The following is a 21004-nucleotide window of genomic DNA, read 5'->3' as shown; positions in this document are numbered from 1 at the left end:
AAAAAAAAAAAAAAAAAAAAAAAAAAAAAAAAAAAAAATAGGGTACTTCTCTGTAATTCTTCATCTGCAAAAGAAATTATCTCTAAATCAATAATTTCCCTCATATTCTTAATTAGGAAACAACAGTTGCTTTCTCAAGACATAAGGCAAGGGCTTCAGATTGTTCACACCCATAGATCCTTTGTGAGTAGGTTATTTAACCTACATTGGATTCTATGGCATAGTGTATTTTTCAGAAAGCCACACCAATATTCCCCACCCCACATGCTCTTCTTACAATGTGACACTGACAGTCCTCCAACATTAGGACTATGTTCCTTCCCCTTGCATGTGGGCAGAACTGTGACTTTCAAGGCTAGTCATAAAAGGCAATAGAGGGCTGACGGGTTAGTTCAGTTGGTTAGATTAGAGTGTGGTATATAACACCAAGGTCAAAAAAAGGCAATATAGCTTCAGCCAGGCTTGCACGTGCTCATGCATTCTCCTTCCTTCTTGTGCCCACCCCTCTGACCCCCACTCCCACCCCCGTCTCTCAGTATACACGCCTTGAGAGCCCGGAACCAACAGATGAGAAATATGGATACCCTAAAGCTGCTACATTTGAAAGATCTCAAGAAGCTAAAAAGAGATAAAGATGCACCAAGTTGTTTGAGTCTTCCCAACCCAAGTATCAAGACAAGTGAGTGAGCCTTTAAGACAATTCCAGGTCCATTAATGGAAAAAGAAAATGTAGCATATACATACAATTAAGTACTATTGAGTCACAAAAAAGAAGGAAATCCTGCCATTTCCAACAACAGGGATGAAGCTGGAAGACAATATGCTAAGTGAAATAAGCCAGACATTTGAAGAACACCTACTACATGATACCACTTACATGAGAAATCTATAAGGAGAATGGTGGTTGCCAGAAGTATAGTGCCTGTAATTAACAGTGCTATATTTTATACTTAAAAAATTGCTAAGAGGATAGATCTTATGTTAAGTGTTAACACACAAGAAAATAAATAAATTAATTAATAATAATAATAATAATAATAATAAATAAAGAGGGCCAGAGGAAACTTTTAGAGGTGATGAATATGTTTATAGCACAGATTGTGGTGATGATTTCACAGGTGTACACTTATCTCCAAACACATCAAATTGTATTCATTGAAAACATACAGTTTTTTGTATGTCGATCATCCCTCAATAAAATGGTGTTAAAAAAAGAAAAAAGAAACATGGAAGGACATACATAAAAAATGGTATCTCTGAGTGGTGAGATAAGATGTGACTTTTATTTTCATCTTTGTGTTCTCCGATAGTTTCCAAATTTGGGGTAGGTGGGGGGACAGCTGCCCAGTAAGGAGATCTGAACCCTTGACCTTGGTATTATAACACTACACTCTAACCAACTGAACTAACCAGCCAGCCCAAAGGTTCTTTTGCTTTTGTTTTTCAGCAGCTGACCTGTATGGGGATCTGAACCTTGACCTCAGTGTATCAGCACCACGCTCTAACTGCGTGAACTAACCAGCCAGCTCTCTCATCCTTTCAGTAATTTATTTCCGCTAACTTCTTTGAGAGAAAAAGCAATAATATAAACTACAAACAAGAATTTAATATCCTAATTTTTTTCCTACATTTTTAAAAGGCACTAGTACAACTTTATGTGTATACTCATATTATGGCTGAACAAATAAGTAAATATATTGTAGATAATGAAAGACAGAACAAAAGTTAAAAATAAGGAAAGGGGGAAGGCATGAATAAGCCTTGTGATGTTGGATTAGGTATCAGTAATGAATTCAGGGTTTTTTCATAGCTGTACAGATAAGTAGAGAAATAAATATAGATAGGTGTTGGCGTGTGCGTATGGGCTAGTATACATATGTTTTTCTAGTTGTCTCAGCTGACAGTGCCTAGACACAATGACACCTAAGTGGCAGTAAGTATACCTACCAGCCAGACCCGAGTTTCTAACTACCATTTTTCAATAAAAAGAACCAGGGCTCTTTGGAAGAGTGGTTGATTCCAAGGTGAGGGCAGAGAAAATAAGCATCTTGCAGTGCCAGAAATTACCTCATAATGCCAAAAAGTAAGGAAGTGCTCTGTAGTGGATTGGGTTATGTCCCCCCAAAATTCACTGAAGCTTGAATTATGTCCCCCAAGTTTTATGTATTAGAAACAGCCCCCACTGTGACTGTTAAGAGGGTGGGAAATCCTATTATGGTAATTGAAAGGTGGAGCCCTGAAGGGGTGACTGGATTGTAGGACCATGCAGTAGTGAATGGATTAAAAATGGTGGTCAGGGGAGTGGCTCCAAGAGCTTTAAAAGAAAAGGAGAGTCTGTCTTGCTCTCTCTCTCTGCTCTCTCTACTTCCACCATCTTGCAATGTGAGACCCCTGGGTCACTGTCACCACCACCAGATAGACTTTGGACTTCTTAGCCTCAGAAACTGTAAGCAATAAATTTCATGTTCTTTATAAATTATCCAGTTCCATGTATTCTGTTATAAGCAACACAAATGAACTAACACATGCTCAAAAAAAAAAAAAGATAGAAACATGTCAGAGGACATAGGAGCCAACCAGAAAGATCTCCCATTGCCAAAGTTGCAATACTGTGATCAACAACAGTAACAGTAGTAACGGCTTATAACCCATAGAATAAAATAAATATCTATGAGTCCATATGATAGAAAGAAAAAAAGAGAGAGAGAGAGAAAGGGGAAATAGAGACAGCTTTCCCCTACAGAAGAATTAAAATTAATAAATGTAAAAGGAATGATGGAAATACAAAATCACCAAAAGAATACCACATATGTAATTGTTGCAGGCAAGATCCACTGATAGATGCTAAAATAGTGAGCAAAAGTTTGAGAAGAAACAATATATCTGCATAGAATCAAAGTATCTCCCCCAAGGGCCGGCCCGTGGCTCACTTGGGAGAGTGTGGTGCTGATAACACCAAGGCCACAGGTTACGATCCCATATAGGGATGGCCGGTTCACTCACTGGCTGACAACACCAAGCCAAGGGTTGAGATCCTCTTACCGATCATCTTTAAAAAAAAAAAAGTATCTCCCCTAAGATACCTATTAATTATAAAGGGATAAGTAGCTTTACAATGAAGTAAACAGGCAAACACCATCTTAACCAATGAAGGCTAACATCACCAGCAATAAGACACATTATCATCATGTACCCCCTGATATGATGCACTGAGAAGGGCACATCACTTCTGTGGTATTCTTCCCCAAAAGTCATAACCTTAATCTAATCATGAGAAATGTTAGACAAACCCAAATTGAGGTATTTGTACTCCCATGTTTACTGCAGCACTATTTACAATAGCCAAGAGATGGAATCAGCCTAAGTGTCCATCAACAGATGAGTGGACAAATAAAATGTGGTATATAAACACAATGGAATAATATTCAGCCATGAAAAACAAAGAAATCCTGTCATTCGCGGCAACATGGGTGAGCTTGGAGGACATTATTTTAGGTAAAGTAAGCCAGGAACAGAAAGAGAAATACCATGCACTCTAATTCATACGTGGAAGCTAAAAAAAGTTGATCACATGGAAGTGATCACGGTGGTGGTTATCAGAGGCTGGAAAGGGTAGGGCAAAGGGGAGATAGTGAGAGGTTAGTTATCAAATACAATATTACAGCTAGATAGGAGGAATAATATTTAGTGTTCTTTAGCACTGTAGGGTGAGTATAATTAACAATTTATTGTATACTTTTAATTAGCTAGAAGAGAAAATTCTTTTTTTTTTTTTTTTTTAAAGATGATCAGTAAGGGGATCTTAACCCTTGACTTGGTGCTGTCAGCACCACACTCTCCAAGTGAGCCAACCGGCCATCCTTATATAGGGATCAGAACCTGTGGCCTTGGTGTTATCAGCACCACACTCTCCCAAGTGAGCCATGGGCCGGCCCAAGAAGAAAGAATTCTGAATGTTCCCAACACAAAAAAAATGGTAAGTGTTTGAGGTAATGAAAAAAAAAAATCAGTGTTAACAGAGTTTCAGGGGAGGAGGGAAGAAGGGAGGAATGAATAGGTGGAACACAGAGGATTTTTAGGGCAGCGTAGCTATTCTGTATAATATTGTAATGGGGAATATATGACATTATGCATTTCACAAAACCCAAAGAACTATACAACAAAAAGAAGGAACCCTAATGTAAAACTGAGTTAACAATAGTAGATCAATACTGGTTCATAACTTTAACAAATGGAACACATTAATGCATATGTTAATAATAAGAGAAACTGGGGGGTGGGGTATGGGAACTATCTATACTTTCTGCTAAATTTCTCTGTAAACCTAAAACTCCTATAAAAATAAAGTCTATTACTTAGGGGGAAAAAGAAAAAGTTTAAGAAAATACCACAGTACATCTAAAAATCAGAAAGAGAAATGTATTAACTCAATATTATGAATTTCTAATCCTGGCATTCCAAATTAACTGCATGAAGGATGCGATAGCCTACAGCGGAGCATTTCAGGGCTCAACAGTTAACTCAGCTGGTTAGAGCGCAGCGTTGATAAAACCAAGGTCAAGGGTTCAGATACCCATACCAGCCAGGCACCAGAAATAACAATAAATAATTTTTAAAAATAAAGCAAAGCATTTCACATCACTGGAGATACTAAACAAAAAAGTAGTAGTAATCAATATGGTTGTATTTAAGACTGGGTATTTAGCCTAGCAATGTAAGATTTTCTTTTTTACCTCTCTCATTCACCCCAGTTAAGCTAAATTCAGATTTTGGGGGGTTTTTTTGTTTGTTTGTTTGTTTTGCAGCTGGCTAGTATGGGGATCTGAACCTGTGACCTTAGTGTTATAAGGCTGCACTCTAACCAACTGAGCTGATCAGCCAGCCCTAAATCTACAATTTTAAAAGAAGAAACCATACCCTGCAAATCTTAAGTAAGCCAAGGAAGAGAGTACATAAAGCCATGCTCTCTATGTGGTCTTCTAAAGTACTCTTGATTCCCTCTCATCATCTTCCTTTATGATTGCTTCTCCCTCTTCGTTAAATGCTACAACTGTATAATATAAAAATTTACCACATTAAAGTTCTCTGTGCCTAACTTAGAATGCTCCAGAGAAAAGTGTCTAATAAATTATTATAATGTAAATCAAGTTATTACTTCATTTTAAAACACCAAATTCTACAGGAAAAAGATTATCTTTCTAAAAAGGATGAATTTTTTAAAACACTTCCTACATAGGTACAAACTTCATTTTACTTGTTCTGCTACTCTTAGCTTATACAGAATAAATAAATAAATGAAAAAAAAAAGTTTAAAAGGACATATTCTAAATAGTAATGTGAGTAATTGTACTCACATGCTTTGAGTACAACTCTTCTACATCCATAGTATTATTAATGAACAAACGTGAGGCACTGTAATATATTCAGTCATCAAAGAAACACTGAGCTATATTTTATATAAAATCTAAAATGAGGTCTGGAAAGTATACCAGTCATCTTACAATGATTTAAAACAAGGCTGGTCCCAGAAAGGGTTTCCTGATTAATATTCAGTTAATCAGAATATGTCATTCTCCCCAAAACACTGATTAAAGTTTTACAGTATTTTCTTTAAAATGCTGTCAAAAAGACAAATAGCAAAGTACTTCCAATATCAGTAACTCCAAAGATAATGAATAGGTTAAAAGCAAGACTGACGCATACCTCATGTAAATCAGAAGACGAAGACTTTTTCCTTTTTCCTTCTGTGACAATTTCTAAAAAAACCAAAGACATCGTAAAAATTATCATTTAACATCTAAGTGAGATAAATAATTTAATAAAATAGATCCTTTCATATCCATCTCTTGTTTTAAAATAACTTCTGCTTAAACTTAGAATTTATACTGATCCATTTTACAGAAACTAAAGTGCTAAATATAAAGGTCAAAAAATCATGATATGTGTCAGAAGAGTGGCAGATTCTCACAAAATGTCTCCAGGAAACAATATATGTATGATGTCAATAGAAAAAAAGAGGGAAACTTGGCTGTAAGAACTAAACAGAAACTCCCTGACAAAAGACCTCATAGCCAGTGGTAGAATCATCTGATGGGACAAATTCTTATGATGGGGGGGGTAGGAGGCGGGCAGGTGAAATCTAGAAGTTGGAAATACAGACAGTCACCAATTTACAATGGTTCAATTAGGATTTTTTTATTTTTCAATGGATTTATCAGGATATTAAATGCATTTTTTTTTAACAAGATGACCAGAAGGGGATCTTAACCCTTGACTTGGTGTTGTCAGCACCACGCTCTCAGGGGATCTTAACCCTTGACTTGGTGTTGTCAGCACCACGCTCTCAGGGGATCTTAACCCTTGACTTGGTGTTGTCAGCACCACGCTCTCCCAAGTGAGCTAACCGGCCATCCATATATAGGGATCCGAACCCATGGCCTTGGTGTTATCAACGCCACCCTCTCCCAAATAAGCCACGGGCCGGCCCTTTAAATGCATTTTTGACTTACAAAATTTTTGACTTATGAAGGGCTTATTGGGTCATAACCTCATTATAAGTCTAGAAGCCTCTGTATTCTACAATAACACTCACTTCTATTACTTATCTAAGCATGCTGTGCAACTGAGAACAGCTTAACTCTACTCACAAACATTTTCCAGACTTCCTTTCGATTCTTCTTTTGTGAATTATTTCATTCAGTCAGCAAATATTTATTAAATGTCTATCATGTGCCTGGCACTGTGCCAGGCAGTGAATATACAGTAGTAAGCAAATAAGACACAGTCCAATATTTCCTGGAATTTATAATCTATTGGAATATCTCACAGATTTCATAATAAGAATACATGTTAGGGATCTATATATATGTGGTCACCTATTTATGACAAACACATCACTGTAATTCAGTGGAAAAGAGATGATTTTTTCAATTAATGATGCTGAAGCAATTTGATAAACAAATGGAGAATAAAAATAAATGCTTGACCCTTACCTCACCACACACAAAGATTAATTTGAAATGGATCACAGATTTAAGTGTCAAACATAAAACAAAGTTTCTACAATAACAAGTAAGAATATCTTCATGACTTTAAAATAGGCAAAGATTTCTCAAACAGGACACTGTAAATGAAAAGATTAATAAACAGTATGCTATGGTTAAAATGTGTCCCCCAAAAGTTTATGCATTGGAAAGTAATCCCTCTGCCCTCACGAATGGATTAATGGATTCATGTACCTATCACAGGAGTGGGTTCATTATCACGGGAGTGGCTTTGTTTTGAAAGCCACTCCCTCTTGTCATGCCCTCTTGCCATGTGATGCACTCTGCCATGTTATAACACAGCAAGAAGGCCTTCACCAGATGCCAGCACCATGCTCTTGGACTTCTCAGCCTCTAGAACCATGAGATAAAAAAACTTCTTTTCTTTTTAAATTATCCATTGTATGGTATTCTGCTATAGCAACAGAAAGTGGACTAAGACAACGGACTTCATTAAAATTAAAAACTTCTAGGCCAGCCCGTGGCTCACTCAGTAGAGTGCAGTGCTGATAACACCAAGGCCACGGGTTCGGATCCTATATAGGAATGGCCGGTTTGCTCACTGGCTGAGCGTGGTGCTGACAACACCAAGCCAAGGGTTGAGATCCCTACATAGGATTTAAAAAAAAAAAAGAAAAACTTCTATTCATCAAAGCTCATCATCAAGAGAGGAAAAAGGCAAGCCACAGACTGGAAGAAGATTATTTACAACATAAATATTTGTAAAAAGATTTATAACCAGAAAATATAAAGAACTCCTACAAAGCAAAGGCAAGGCCACCCAATTTTCAAAATGGGCAAAAGTTCTGAATACACTAACGATATATACACTAAAGATATGTGAACTATACTATATGTAATAAACTTGAAAATAAAATAACTTTAGAAATAACAGGCTTCTAGGGCTGGCCTGTGGCTCACTCGGGAGAATGTGGTGCTGATAACACCAAGGCCACGGGTTCGGATCCTATATAGGGTTGGCTAGTTGGCTCACTGGCTGAGCGTGGTGCTGACAACACCAAGCCAAGGGTTGAGATCCCCTTACCGGTCATCTTTTAAAAAAAAGAAAAGAAAAAGAAATAACAGGCTTCTGGTCAAGATGGTGGAATAAATGGGTCCCCAGCATCACTCTCTCCCACAAATCAACCAATTTACAACTATTAAAAAGCAATGACAGCCAAGCTGGGGCCACTAGAGCTCAGCGGAAGAGGAGAGATCTAGGGAGTGCATGGGTAGGAGAGGCAACGAAAAGAGAAAGAAAGGACCACTCCTACCATTTTGAATCCTGGCCACTTCAAGGCTGGAGCTGGTGAGTGCACAGAGCAAGAGGTGGCAAAAGCCACAGCTGTGCCCTTCAGATGAAGTTGCTTGGAGGTGGCAGGGAAAAAGAGGGCCTTGGTGACCCTCAGGCCAGCAAGACCACTAACAGGGTTCCCACGGACCCACATAGGACTGAGGAGCCACAACAGAAAAAGGAATCACTCAGAGGCAAGGGATCAGCATATGGCCCACCCCCTGGGAAATGTTTGGTGTGCAGGGTGGGGGAGACAGGCCACCAGGGAATATTGGGGTACATCAAGGAAAGCTGATCTGCCCTCCAATCAACACAGGCCCACATTGTGTAGACTGGTCAGGAATATAGAACTGCAGGGGGCGCAGTTTGCTGAAAAGACTCAGGTCCAGATCATAGTTTCCACACAACTCAGGTGTACCGGATCTCTCAAGAGTCAGAAGTACCTACAAAGTCAACCATTAAAACCTGAGCTGCACAAAAAGCCTTCCCCAAGTAATCAGCAGCAAAGCAGCAATTTAGCTCAACCACAGAGCTCAAGTACTGGTCCCCATAGGAAGTTCCCCCATTTTAGAAGTAAGCAAAGGACAACTAATTAGTTCCAGTGCAGAGTTTAAGTAGTGGAAACAGTGACTAATCCAACACAGAACTGAAAAAAAAAACAAAATACCCACAGACCAGAGACAAAGTTTGATATTAACTAGTAAAGGTCTCACTTCACCAAAGAACACCTATAAAACCTAGAAGGACCAGAAGTCCCCTGGGCCCCCAAGCCAGGGAGGGGGAGGGCAGGGGCCTCAGCCATGCCCCCCAACACCCACATCCAGCCCAGTGACAACCACCAAGCCACAAAAGGAAGCACCCCAAGCCCCAAACCAGAATGGTAGGGGGCCAAGGGCCTTGGCCACGCTCCACCAACATCTGCACCCAGCCTAGCAACAAACACCGAGCCGCCACAGGAAACACCCCAGGCTCCCAAGCTGAGGGCTTTGACCACACACCCCCAACATCCATGACCAGCCCAGTAATGACCACCGAACCACTGCTGGAAGCCCCCTGGTCACCCCTGCAGGAATGAGGGGGGTGACATGGGCCTCAACCATGCACCCCCTCCTTCCTCCTCCTCCCACCACATTTCCTTCCCTCTTCCCTTCTCCCCGTCCCACCCAACTGCTCTATAACAACATCTTACAATGTAAAAACAAATGGAGCTGGGAACCAACCCCTCCTCCCACAACCAGGCATGTTGCTGCTGCCACAGGACCCCCCCCAGGGTGCTGAGATATGGAGCCAGGGACCGACTCCTCCTCCCACAACCAGGGAAGGAGCACGCCAAAAACACCCCTTCCACGTGGTGACCCACCACAGCCACTACAATAGCCACAGCTGCTGCAAAAGTGGCTAGATGCCACAACCACCATGCAGATGGTCCACCAGCCACTCAAGTGCGTTGACACAAAGAGAGTCAACAATGGAGACCAAAGAAAAGAAGAGGATGTCTCTCTCCACAAAGCCCATTCCAGAGTGATAGAAGAAGCATCTACTCTACGATAATAACAGGGGACCTGAACACCTCTCTCTCAGCACTAGACAGATCATCTAGGCAACAAATGAACAGAATAACCATTACTCTTTCATTTTTTTTTTTTTTTTGTCCTTTTTGAGACCGGCCGCACTGCGCTCAGCCAGCGAGCGCTGTGAGCGCACCATCATCCCTATATAGGATCCGAACCTGCGGCGGGAGCGACGCTGCACTCCCAGCGCCGCACTCTCTCGAGTGCGCCACGGGCTTGCCATTACTCTTTCAGAAGGAGAGAAGAAATCTAGAGTTATCAGAGGTGGGAGGTGGAAGGGACAGGGGGATGGGGAGAGATTGGATAAGGGGTGTAAATAATAAGTATGATTAATAATAACATATGTGCTCAGGCCAGCCCGTGGCTCACTTGGGAGAGTGTGGTGCTGACAACACAAAGTCAAGGGTTAAGATTCCCTTACCAGTCATCTTTTAAAATAATAATAATAATAATAATAACAACAACATATGTGCTAATAACATTGATTTGATCAACATGTCGACATTGAACCAAAAAAATATAATCATTTATGATTCAATAAAAAAAAAAATAACAAATATAACTAATGGACTATAGTTTATCCAGAAATCTATATAGCTGAAATAATTTCTTCTGAGTTAAGTTAATAATACATATCATTAGTTTCACTATATGCATATTTCATGAACAAACAAGGATGTAAACAATTATTTTAACCTCTATACTCAAATCTATATTTAAGCTTTTGAAAATTTCAAATAATTTCAGTAAAGTAGCATTCCTTAGGTAAACTACCAAAAATAATTTTTTTTTTTTTTTTAAAGATGACCAGTAAGGGGATCTTAACCCTCGACTTGGTGTTGTCAGCACCACATTCAACCAGTGAGCAAACCGGTCATCCCTATATGGGATCCGAACCCGTGGCCTTGGTGTTATCAGCACCGCACTCTCCCGAGTGAGCCACAGGCCGGCCCCCAAAAATAATTTTTTAAATATATGGTAAGAAAGTCTTTACCTTGTAGAAATGCACTTTATGCTCCATTTTAAATTTTAAAAAGTACATATTTTTTACAAAGGAATATCAGTTGCTTAAATTAAATTTTACAGATTAATGTTTCCAAACTGTCTCATTGAGTTAAAAGTGCTTCTATCCTGTTTTGCAGCATGTTCCCCTATTTCCTTTAATATTATTGTGACTATCCGAAATTTTAGGGGTTTTTATAATTGAGTTGCTCTATCTTATCCCAAGTTAGTTTTGGTGTGCTTTAACAAGCATATGCTGTGCCTCTACTTGAGACTGTCTGGTACAAGTATAGCATAGTGCTCAAGCTTGCAGATTTTAAATCCAGGAAACTTAAATTTCTATCTTGGCTTACTAGTTGGGACTTCTCATCTGAAGAATGGGGAAGAATATTCATCTCACCTTTTCAATTGTTAAGATTAAAGTGAGATAGTCTGTATTAAGTATGTAGCATTATGTCCAGCATATAGTTGGTACAAAATAAATGGCAACTATTATTACAAGATTTTATATTAAAATATCTTTCTCAAAAAGACCACAATATACAAGGGCACTTCAAAAAGTTCATGGAAAAATAGAATTAAAAGGTAAAGCAAATCTTTCCATGAACTTTTTGAAGTACCTTCATATTATTATTAGCATACGGGAAAGTCCCCCTAATAATTCTCATCCTAAATCCGAGTCAAAAAATTAAAAGCAACTCTTTTCCCAAGTAGCTTTAGGAATTATAATCATTCATTTACTTTATTCCATAAACGTTTATTTGAGATAATAGTAATTACCATTGCCAGGCACTATCCCAAGTGCCTTACACAAATTATTTTATTTAAGCCTTACAAAAGCCTCATGAAATCAGTAATGGTATTACCTCTATTTTACAGATTAAGAAATTTATGTTTAAGAATCCAAATAACTTGCCAAGGTCACCATGGTGATCTATCACTGGTCTGATTCTCGAGGTGTTACTCTTAACCAGTACACTCTAGGCATGCTGGATGCTATGGGCATATAAGATGAATAAGATAGTCCCTGCCAAAGAGTTAATAGTATAGCAGAAGAGATCAACAACTCAGCAAGTCAGAATACATGACAGAATCTGATAAACATCCTATAAGAGAAACAAAGAACCACGGACGATCAGAAATAAGTTTTTTTGTTGTGGTTTTTTGTTTTTTGGGCTTTTTTTTTTTTCTTTTTTTTTAAGTTTGAGTTAATTAGGAGATGGTTCTTGGAAAGGCACAATTGAACTGGGCTTTGAAGAATGAGTAAGTTTTAGATAGGCATTAATGGGTGGAAGGGCATTTCAGTGCCAGGTACAACCCAGGGGTGAGTTATCAATACAAGCACATAGAAACTAAGATGAAGCAGTCCACATCCATCAGACTCTCAAATTATAGAAAACCCAGATTAGAATTATCCATCTAGGACCAGCCCGTGGCTCACTTGGGAGAGTGCAGTGCTGATAACACCAAGGCCACGGGTTCGGATCCTTTATAGGGATGGCCAGTTAGCTCACTGGTTGAATGTGGTGCTGACAACACCAAGTGAAGGGTTAAGATCCTCTTACTGTTCATCTTTAGAAAAAGAAAAAAAAAGAATTATCCATGTAGGAGGCAGATTAAAGACACTACCATTATAATAAAGTTCCAGTCTGGATCTTTGGAGCTACTCAATCTTATCTATAATCCAGTCCCTGTTTTACCATCCCACTAATCTACTTTTCAATCCTCTGCCATCCACTGGCCTGGGAATCATATTTATCACCCTAAATACCAAACCCTACAGCCTATTACCTTGCTATTCTCTCATCTCTTATATAATTCAATTCTACCTTCTCATCCACATTTTTCTCCATCTATTCCCTAGCCCACTACATTTTTTTCCAAAGTCAATATAATTTCCTTAACATCTAGAATATTTTCCTTGAACATTTCCTCCACTTGATGTTAACTAGTTTTTTATCGACTACAATTTTTTAAGACTCTTGTATTAGTCCACTTAGGTTGCTTATAACAAAATACTTCAAACTGGGTAATTCATGAAGAAAACAAAACTTATTGCTTACAGTTTCTGAGGCTAGGAAGTCCAAAGTCCATCTGGCAACAGTGACCCTGGGGTCTCACATTGCAAGATGGTGGAAGCGGAGAGAAAGCAAGACAGACTCTCTTCTCTTAAAGCCCTCAGAACCATTCCCCTGACCACCACTTTTAATCCATTCACTACTGCATGGTCCTACAATCCAATCTCCTCTTCAAGGCCCCACCTTACAATTACCATAATAGGATTTCCCACCCTCTTAACCATCACAGTGGGGGCTAAGTTTCTAATACATAAAACTTGGGGGACATAATTCAAGCTTCAATGAGTTTTGGGGGGACATAGTTCATCCACTACAACTCTACCACTTATAAAACCAAGAGTAAAGATTAACAATCTCCTCCCCCTACCACCACCACTTCCAATTAATATTCTAACTTTATTATAATAATTTCTCCTTTAAAATTCCCATAAATTGGACATATCCCTCACCCATATTTGCGATTGCCATCTACTGATCCAAGATCCTCTCCGACATTACCAAACTACTCTGATACTTGGTTCATACTTTTCTTCTCTATCATTAAAATCAACCATCACTCAGAAGCAATAAAAATTCCGTTAATCAACTCACTCAAAACGATAAACTCATCTTAATTTACTCCAACAAAGTTCAATACATCCCCATTTCAGCAATATATATTCGTGAATGGATTTAAAGAAAACTATTCTCTCAAGTTCTCACATGCAAAACTCTCATTCTACAACATACTGTCCTTTGCCTCTCAACTTTGTCACTTCAATTGAACCCATTCTTTGCCCTCACATCTTGTCAACCCTTTAACCCTAAGTAAAACTAAGTTCATTTTTTTTCCCAAACTCTTGCTCCTGTATTACTTAGCACTACTGAAGACAGACACATAGTTGTAGCAATTCCAAGTACTACAATCTCAATGCTTGTTTTAACTAAAACTTCAAAATTACTTAATAGTGCTGGCCAGTTAGCTCACTTGGTTAGAGCATGGTACTAATAATACCAAGGTCAAGGGGTTTGGATCCCCTTACCAGCCAGCTACCAAAAAAAAGCCAAACACAAAAAACTTACTTAATAGTTATTTTATTCCTCTCTAATTGACCTACTCTATTTTGAGCTCCCAATACCATTCAAAAGTCATTCTTTCTCAAAAAGATTATCTTGCCTCTTATTTCACTTAGACCATGATTGCAATATCCTTAACTTCTCAAAAGGTATCTATATCATTATCCATCTTCCCTCCTTTCCCCATATCTCACCAAACTGTTCTTTGTGGGTGTTTTTTTTTGGGGGGGGGGGATGGGGTATTTGTTTTTGTGGCTGACTAGTATAGGGATCAAACTCTGGACCTTGGTATTATCAGCATCATGCTTTAACCAACCAAGCTAACTGGCCAGCCCCAAACTGTTCTTTGATTTCATACTTCCCAGTTGTTCTGAGAACTCACCCCTTCAATTATGTCCTAACTGATATATCTTCAATCTTTCCCTCTCCAGTGACCACTTTCCCACTCCCTCCCAACCTGATTTAAGTCTGTCATATATATATATTTTTTAATTCTTCCTACCTAGTTTCCTACTCAAACTTGTTCCAGAAATCTTTCCTTCCTGTCTTATTTTCTCAGCTTACTTTTGTTGCCCCTGTTTCCTCACCACCACTCATTCCTCTAGACTCTTGAAATCTCACTTTTGTCTATGGCTCCAGTAAAACCATTTTTTTTTGGGGGGGGGAAGCTATTGGTAGACCTTGGTGTAATAGGCACCGTGCTCTAGCCAACTAAGCCAGCCCTAAACCACTTTTTTTTTTTTTTTTAAAGATGACCAGTAAGGGGATCTTTACTCTTGATTTGGTGTTGTCCGCACCACACTCTCCCAAGTGAGCTAACTGGCCATCCCTATATAGGGATCCGAACCCGTAGCCTTGGTGTTATCAGCACCACACTCTCCCAAGTGAGCTAACTGGCCATCCCTATATAGGGATCCGAACCCGTAGCCTTGGTGTTATCAGCACCACACTCTCCCAAGTGAGCCACAGGCCAACCCTCTAAACCATTTTTACCACTGATAAAAGTGACCTCCTAATTGCCAAATCTAATACCTTCATACTACTTTAACTCTCTGGAACACTAACATTGTTTTTCACTTTCCTCCCTTTCTTCCCAAACCTATATCACATTCCCAATCTGACTATCTAACTGCTCACCAATGTCTCACTCTACTTCAAAATTAATTGTATGTAATTCAAGACTTTTCTCAATTCTATTTTTGTGGGCAATTCCATTCATTCCAATGGCTTCAGCTAACACCTCTGCAAATAATGCAGCTTTATCATGATCAATTGTAGATTCTCATTTTGAACCTCAATTATGGTTCATTACACTTCCAATGCAAAGCAGACACCACCTGGAGCTACTGAAAGATGTGAGAAAGATATATTTTCATGGGACACTAGTCCCTCAAGATGAAACTGTGGAAGGAGGGAAGAGCTTCAAAATTAAGCAAGTTTGAGAAATACTGCATGCTCAATCACTCTCTTGAAGAGGTACAATGTACAGCTGCAAATCAAAGGCTCTGAAAAATCTTGCAGTAAAGAAAACTTTCTAACTACATTTATCACACTTATTTGTTCATGGAACCTTCCCCGCCTCCTCCCCCGCCCCCCCAAGTAAGGCTCATCAACATCCTGTGGCAGTAAATGAGGTTAAAACTATAGATTTTATAATTAAAGACCAGATTTTGAATCCTGTTTCTTACTAGCTATTGTTAACAGTTGCTTATCCTCCCTAAATCCCATCTTCTTCAGGTGTAAATCAGAATAACCACTTTATAAGACTTGTGAAAGAATTTAAGTATGTAAAATTCTTAGCACAGTGCCTATCACCTAAATACTCAAAAAAACATGCATTCTTAACTGCAAATGAGAGTAATGCAGATCTCCAAGGATGTTGCCTGAAGCAACCAGTTGAAAACCTGAAATTTACTTAACTTTCCTGTTTTAATTCAAAAATTCTTTTTTTTTTTTTTAGATTTTTTTTTTTTTTTTTTTTTAAAGATGACCGGTAAGGGGATCTCAACCCTTGGCTTGGTGTTGTCAGCACCACACTCAGCCATTGAGCAAACCGGCCATCCCTATATAGGATCCGAACCCGCGGCCTTGGTGTTATCAGCACCGCACTCTACCGAGTGAGCCACAGGCTACAATCAAAAATTCATTTGAAAATTGCAGTCTATGGCTCGACAGACCTGTGTTGTATCTGTGTTATACTTTAGTCAGTCATTTTTAATTGTCATTTTCCCTTTCTCCCATGCACTTTATTATTTCATTCAACTGTTAGTGAACCTGTCTCTGGTGCCAGTCATTGTTTTATCTTATCCCCAATTAATTTATTTCTTTTGATATGCTACAGTTATGCGAGTTACAAATATCTGTTTTGTGTTCAGCTTAAAACAGGGGGAATTGGGTTTCTGCTACTTGCAACTGAAAGAGTTCTCAGTGTTCATTTGTAGTTCTTCCTTGCTTAGGAGAAAGTTTAGGGAAGCCTAGTGCGTTCTCACAGACAAAACTTCCAACTTTCTGTCATCAAATTCCTCTTTTTTGGGCCGGCCCATGGCTCACTCGGGAGAGTGCGGTGCTGATAACACCAAGGCCACGGTTCGGATCCTTTAAAAAAAAAAAATTCCTCTCTTTGTGTACTCATAAAATTTTGATGACTATAAATGTCACTTCACTTGGGTTCCAGATAGCAACGACTCCTGATGAAACGGCAACTGCATGCATATAACGGTTAAACAGAATCCACGGAATCTCTTTCAACCAACTGATCATGTTTTATTTCTGAAAATTCATATGGGAAAATTAAATATACACTATTAAGAAAAGAAGCAGCATTCTAAAAATTAATGTTCATATCTTAAAACTAGAGGCATACTGGAGAACAGCTAGATAACATTAGATTTGGGAATGGTTTTTATTAGAAATTAGTTTTCAGAAAGGACAGCTCCAAAAGAGAAAAATCATCAGGGAAAAAAAAAAAAAAAAAAAAAACCTCTCCTGAGATATAACATAAATATCAAAGTCTTTTAAGAATTAACAGCTTTATTCTCAAAATTCACTTCCCACAACTACTTGCATCAAATTAACTCTAATAAATTTAAGTGTAGTCAGATATAATTATATCATATATACATATACTTCAAAAGCGAGGTAAATCTAATGTCTAGAATACACAAAAATATTGATAACACTGGCTACATATGAAAAGGGATTTCAGGTTTTCAACTGCTTCAGGCAACGTCCCCAGAGATCTGTGTTCACTCTCCTTTGCAGTGAAGGCCGAAAAAAGTTTGAGATGCACTGCCACGGAACACTCCTAAATAAAGGGGGAAGTGTTAACAATGTCTCTGCAAACATAAACGGTACAATAAGAAATGAAAAAATAAATTGAAATAATTGATTCATCAGGTGCTAGTTTGTGTACTGGACAGTAAGCTTATTACACTCCTCGTCCTCTCCTCTTCTCCTATGACTACAGAACTTAACACAAAGACCTGAGGTACCCTTACTGGATGAAATGTTTGACAAAAACTTGTTCACCGGGGGGAGCTCTACTGGACGTCTTATAACCCCAGTTTTGTGTTTCTAAGAGATCGTACACAAAACTGAAGATAGTCATTTAAACCTTACAGCAATTTCAAAAAAAATATGCTGAGAATAAAAACACAACGAAAGCACGGCTTCGAATCCTTTGTTCGGCTTTCGATTCACTCTTGGAAGATGCAAAACGCTATCAAGCGGGCCTGTTCAGAACAAGGCACGGCGAGGCATTTATGTGAGGAAAGAAATGTCAATTAGCAAGCCCCGCCTTTCCTTCAATGTAGCCGCTTCTACCTGCCGCGGGGAGTGTGGGGTGGGGGATGGAAAGGAGGCAAAGTCGAGAATCAAAGGAATAGTGGGTCAGGCGCTGAGAAGCTGGAAATGAAACTGGAACATTGGTGGAATCACGAGGAAGGCGTGGCAGGAGAGCGGCAAGCCAACCGGGACGATCCCAGGGCCGACGAGACGCAGAGGGTGTTCGCAGGAGGAGGGAAAAAATGAAAGGGGTGTTGAGATGAAGAGGAGCCGAGGCTTCGATGACAGCTCAGACTAAGTCTTCGACTGATGGGGCGGGAGCTACCAGGGAGCCTTCCATTGTGTGCGCCCCCTCCCCCGGCTCCCCCTCCTCTCCCGCCCCCACCCTCGCTCTCGGCGCTTCGGGCCGCAACACCAGTCGCCGCCTGCTACTCCCATTTGCCCAGGGTAGGGGACAATATGCTCAGCTTTCCAAAGACCCTTCCTCACCGGATGAAGATCGCCGTCGCCCGAGTTTCCTCTTGTCCATCTTCTCCTCCTCCTTCTGGAGTCGCAGATGCTGGCGCTGTCACCTCAAGACCCCTCAGGCTTGGGGAGGGAGGGGGAGGGGAGAGAAAAAAACAGGAAAGTGTGAACTGCGCTTGCGCAAGAGCCTCCCCTGCCCTCCAACCGGAAACCAGCCGCCCCTCCCACCTCCACCCGGAAATCACTTCCTGGGACCTGTTTTCTCTGCGGGCTGCCACATGGATCGCTTTTGTGGCTTTTTTTCACCATCTATCTACACCTCCGGGAAAATGAGGCTAGGTGCGCTGTTTTAGCCCTGGATCTTCAAAGGCTTTGTTGACTGAAGACTAGGTTGACAAAAATTAAAAGGAGAAAACATTAGGAATTCTTCCAGTTTATTGGATCCCGTGAGGAGCCCCCAGAAATAGGAGACTATTATCGTTACTCTGAAGTATAGTATTACTTTCCTCTCAGCCTCAGCTGTATGAGTCCTCAAGGCACTTCCTCAAACTCAGAAACAGAAAGATTTTAGTATGGCAGAATTACTTGATAATAGCATAGCTATTAGTTTAGAATTTGGAGTGGATATATAAACAGATTAGGTCAGCTGACGAGGAAAAATTGTAATAGTAATCAGAGGACCTCTTTTTAAAATGTAAACTTGCCATTTTTGGTGAAAAGCTAGACCTCAATTTTTTAAAACAAAATGCTGAGATGACAGAAACTGAGTGGCTATAAACTAGAATTCGTTCAACTTGAAGTAGATTACAGTACTTTAAAGAGACTATCCATGTCTTTAATGAATTCAACTTTCTGGTACTGTTAGCCTGATAATTTTTGAAGTCTTTTGATTGGGCTCTTCAGTTGAGAAATTTATCCTAATTTATTAGCCATAATGTACATATTTGTTTGTTTTGTTTTGTTTTGTTTTGTTTTTAAAAGATGACCGGTAAGGGGATCTTAACCCTTGACTTGGTGTTGTCAGCACCACGCCCACCCAGTGAGGTAACCGGCCATCCCTATATGGAATCCGAACCCATGGCCTTGGTGTTATCAGCACCACACTCAACCTGAGTAAGCCACGGGCCAGCCCCCTTTACAGTCCATATTTCTATCAGCATTCTACTCGCCACCACTGTCTAGAGACAGTGCCAGAGGAATATGCAAGCAAACCTTACTCCTTTAATTTCCTCCCATATATTTATATTCCCACAGTTTCTCACCCTTGGAAGCCTAAAACTCACGTGATGTGTGCTGCATGCATTAATAAACCTGTTTGTTTTTCTCTTGTTAATCTGTCTCTCATTACAGGGGTCTGTCCAACTAAAACTTCATGAGGGTTAAGGAAAAAATTATTTTTCCTCCCCTACACTATTTTATTCCACATAGAAATAAAATTTTTAAAATTTAGAAAATTAAACATAAAAACAGTTCCATTCTCTCCTTTGATTTAATGAACCATCTTGATTTGCTTGAGAGAGATGGGTCGTCTTGGTTTGCAAAAGAGAAAGCAAATATGTACAGATGTGTAGGATATTCTCTAAAAATAATTTATAAACCTTCGACATTTTTTTTAAGATGACTGGTAAGGCGATCTTAACCCTTGACTTGGTGTTGTCAGCACCACGGTCTCCCAACTGAGCTAACTGGCCATCCCTATATAGGGATCCGAACCCGTAGCCTTGGTGTTATCATCACCACACTCTCCCAAGTGAGCCATGGGCCTGCCCTAACCTCGGACATTTATTAACTTCAGAATTATAGAAGAAGCCTCTATAATTTTTCAAAAGCTTTATGTGAATCTGTCTCTTATGTATACAATAGAGGACTTTTAAAGTGCTCTTTACTTCCTTATGCCTTGGCAAAAATCATAAAATTCTAACAATATTTAGGTGCTTACCATTCACCAGACACTATTCGAAGAACTAGAGATACAATAGTGAACAAAACTCAAGTCTCTGTCTCATAGAACTACTATTCTGATGGGGAGAAGTAGGCAATAACCAAATACTCAGTATATGTTAGTTGGTATTAAGTGCTAAAAAAAGAAAAGAGGGAGAGAGGGGGAGGGGGTTGCTCTTTCAGATAGAATGCTCAGAGAAAGTCACTCTGATCAGATGACAGATGGATAGAAACACAAAGAAAATGAAGTCCTATAGATATCTAGCAGAAGAGTATTCCAGGCTGTGTGTGTAGCAAGGGTGAATGCTCTTAAACAGGAGCTTGATTCACAGGTTGATGGTAAAGAGGCCAGATGTGGCTAGAGTGAAGTAAGCAAGAAAAATGACACCTGAGAAAGAGCTAAGAATGAGATCATGTAGCTAGATGAATAAGTGAGAGAATGGAAGGAAATGACATTGGAGAGCTAAGGGACATGTGGGATCTTGTAGACCATGGTAAGGACTTAAGCATTTGCTTTGAGTGAGAGGGGAGGCCATTGAGAATTTTAGTGAGCCTGTACCTCTAGACCGTGAACTTCACATGTCCTTCTCAGTTCCACACATCCCCCCTTAGGTATGATAGGATGGCTGTAGTGGGCTGGAGTTGGGTATTTCCCTTCCCCTAGGTCAGTTAGGCTCTGATAAAACTCCAGCAGATTGGTCTCTGGTTAAATAGTTTCTCCTGAGAGCAGGCCTTGTTAAGACGAACAAAATGCTCTGGCATATTTCAAAA

At 39.6% G+C, this 21004-nt stretch overlaps 1 protein-coding gene across 2 annotated transcripts in view; it reads right to left on the bottom strand.

Moving 5' to 3' along the window:
- The window catches only part of SENP7 (SUMO1/sentrin specific peptidase 7), a 161647-nt gene extending 143219 nt beyond the window's left edge, over positions 1-18428 (bottom strand). For both annotated transcript variants that reach the window (XM_008566709.1, XM_008566710.1), the window contains exons 1-2: positions 18317-18428; positions 5704-5756 (exon numbers count right to left, since the gene is read on the bottom strand). In XM_008566709.1, the coding sequence (XP_008564931.1) occupies positions 5704-5756; positions 18317-18356 (93 nt within the window). In that variant the 5' untranslated portion in view covers positions 18357-18428. The remainder of the gene's footprint in view (positions 1-5703; positions 5757-18316) is intronic.
- Between the last annotated feature and the right edge of the window lie 2576 nt (positions 18429-21004).

Source organism: Galeopterus variegatus, unplaced genomic scaffold, assembly GCF_000696425.1.
Source record: "Galeopterus variegatus unplaced genomic scaffold, G_variegatus-3.0.2 Scaffold265, whole genome shotgun sequence".
Lineage (NCBI taxonomy): Eukaryota > Metazoa > Chordata > Mammalia > Dermoptera > Cynocephalidae > Galeopterus > Galeopterus variegatus.
Note: the sequence above shows the minus strand (reverse complement) of the source record. Positions and strands in the feature narration are given on the sequence as shown.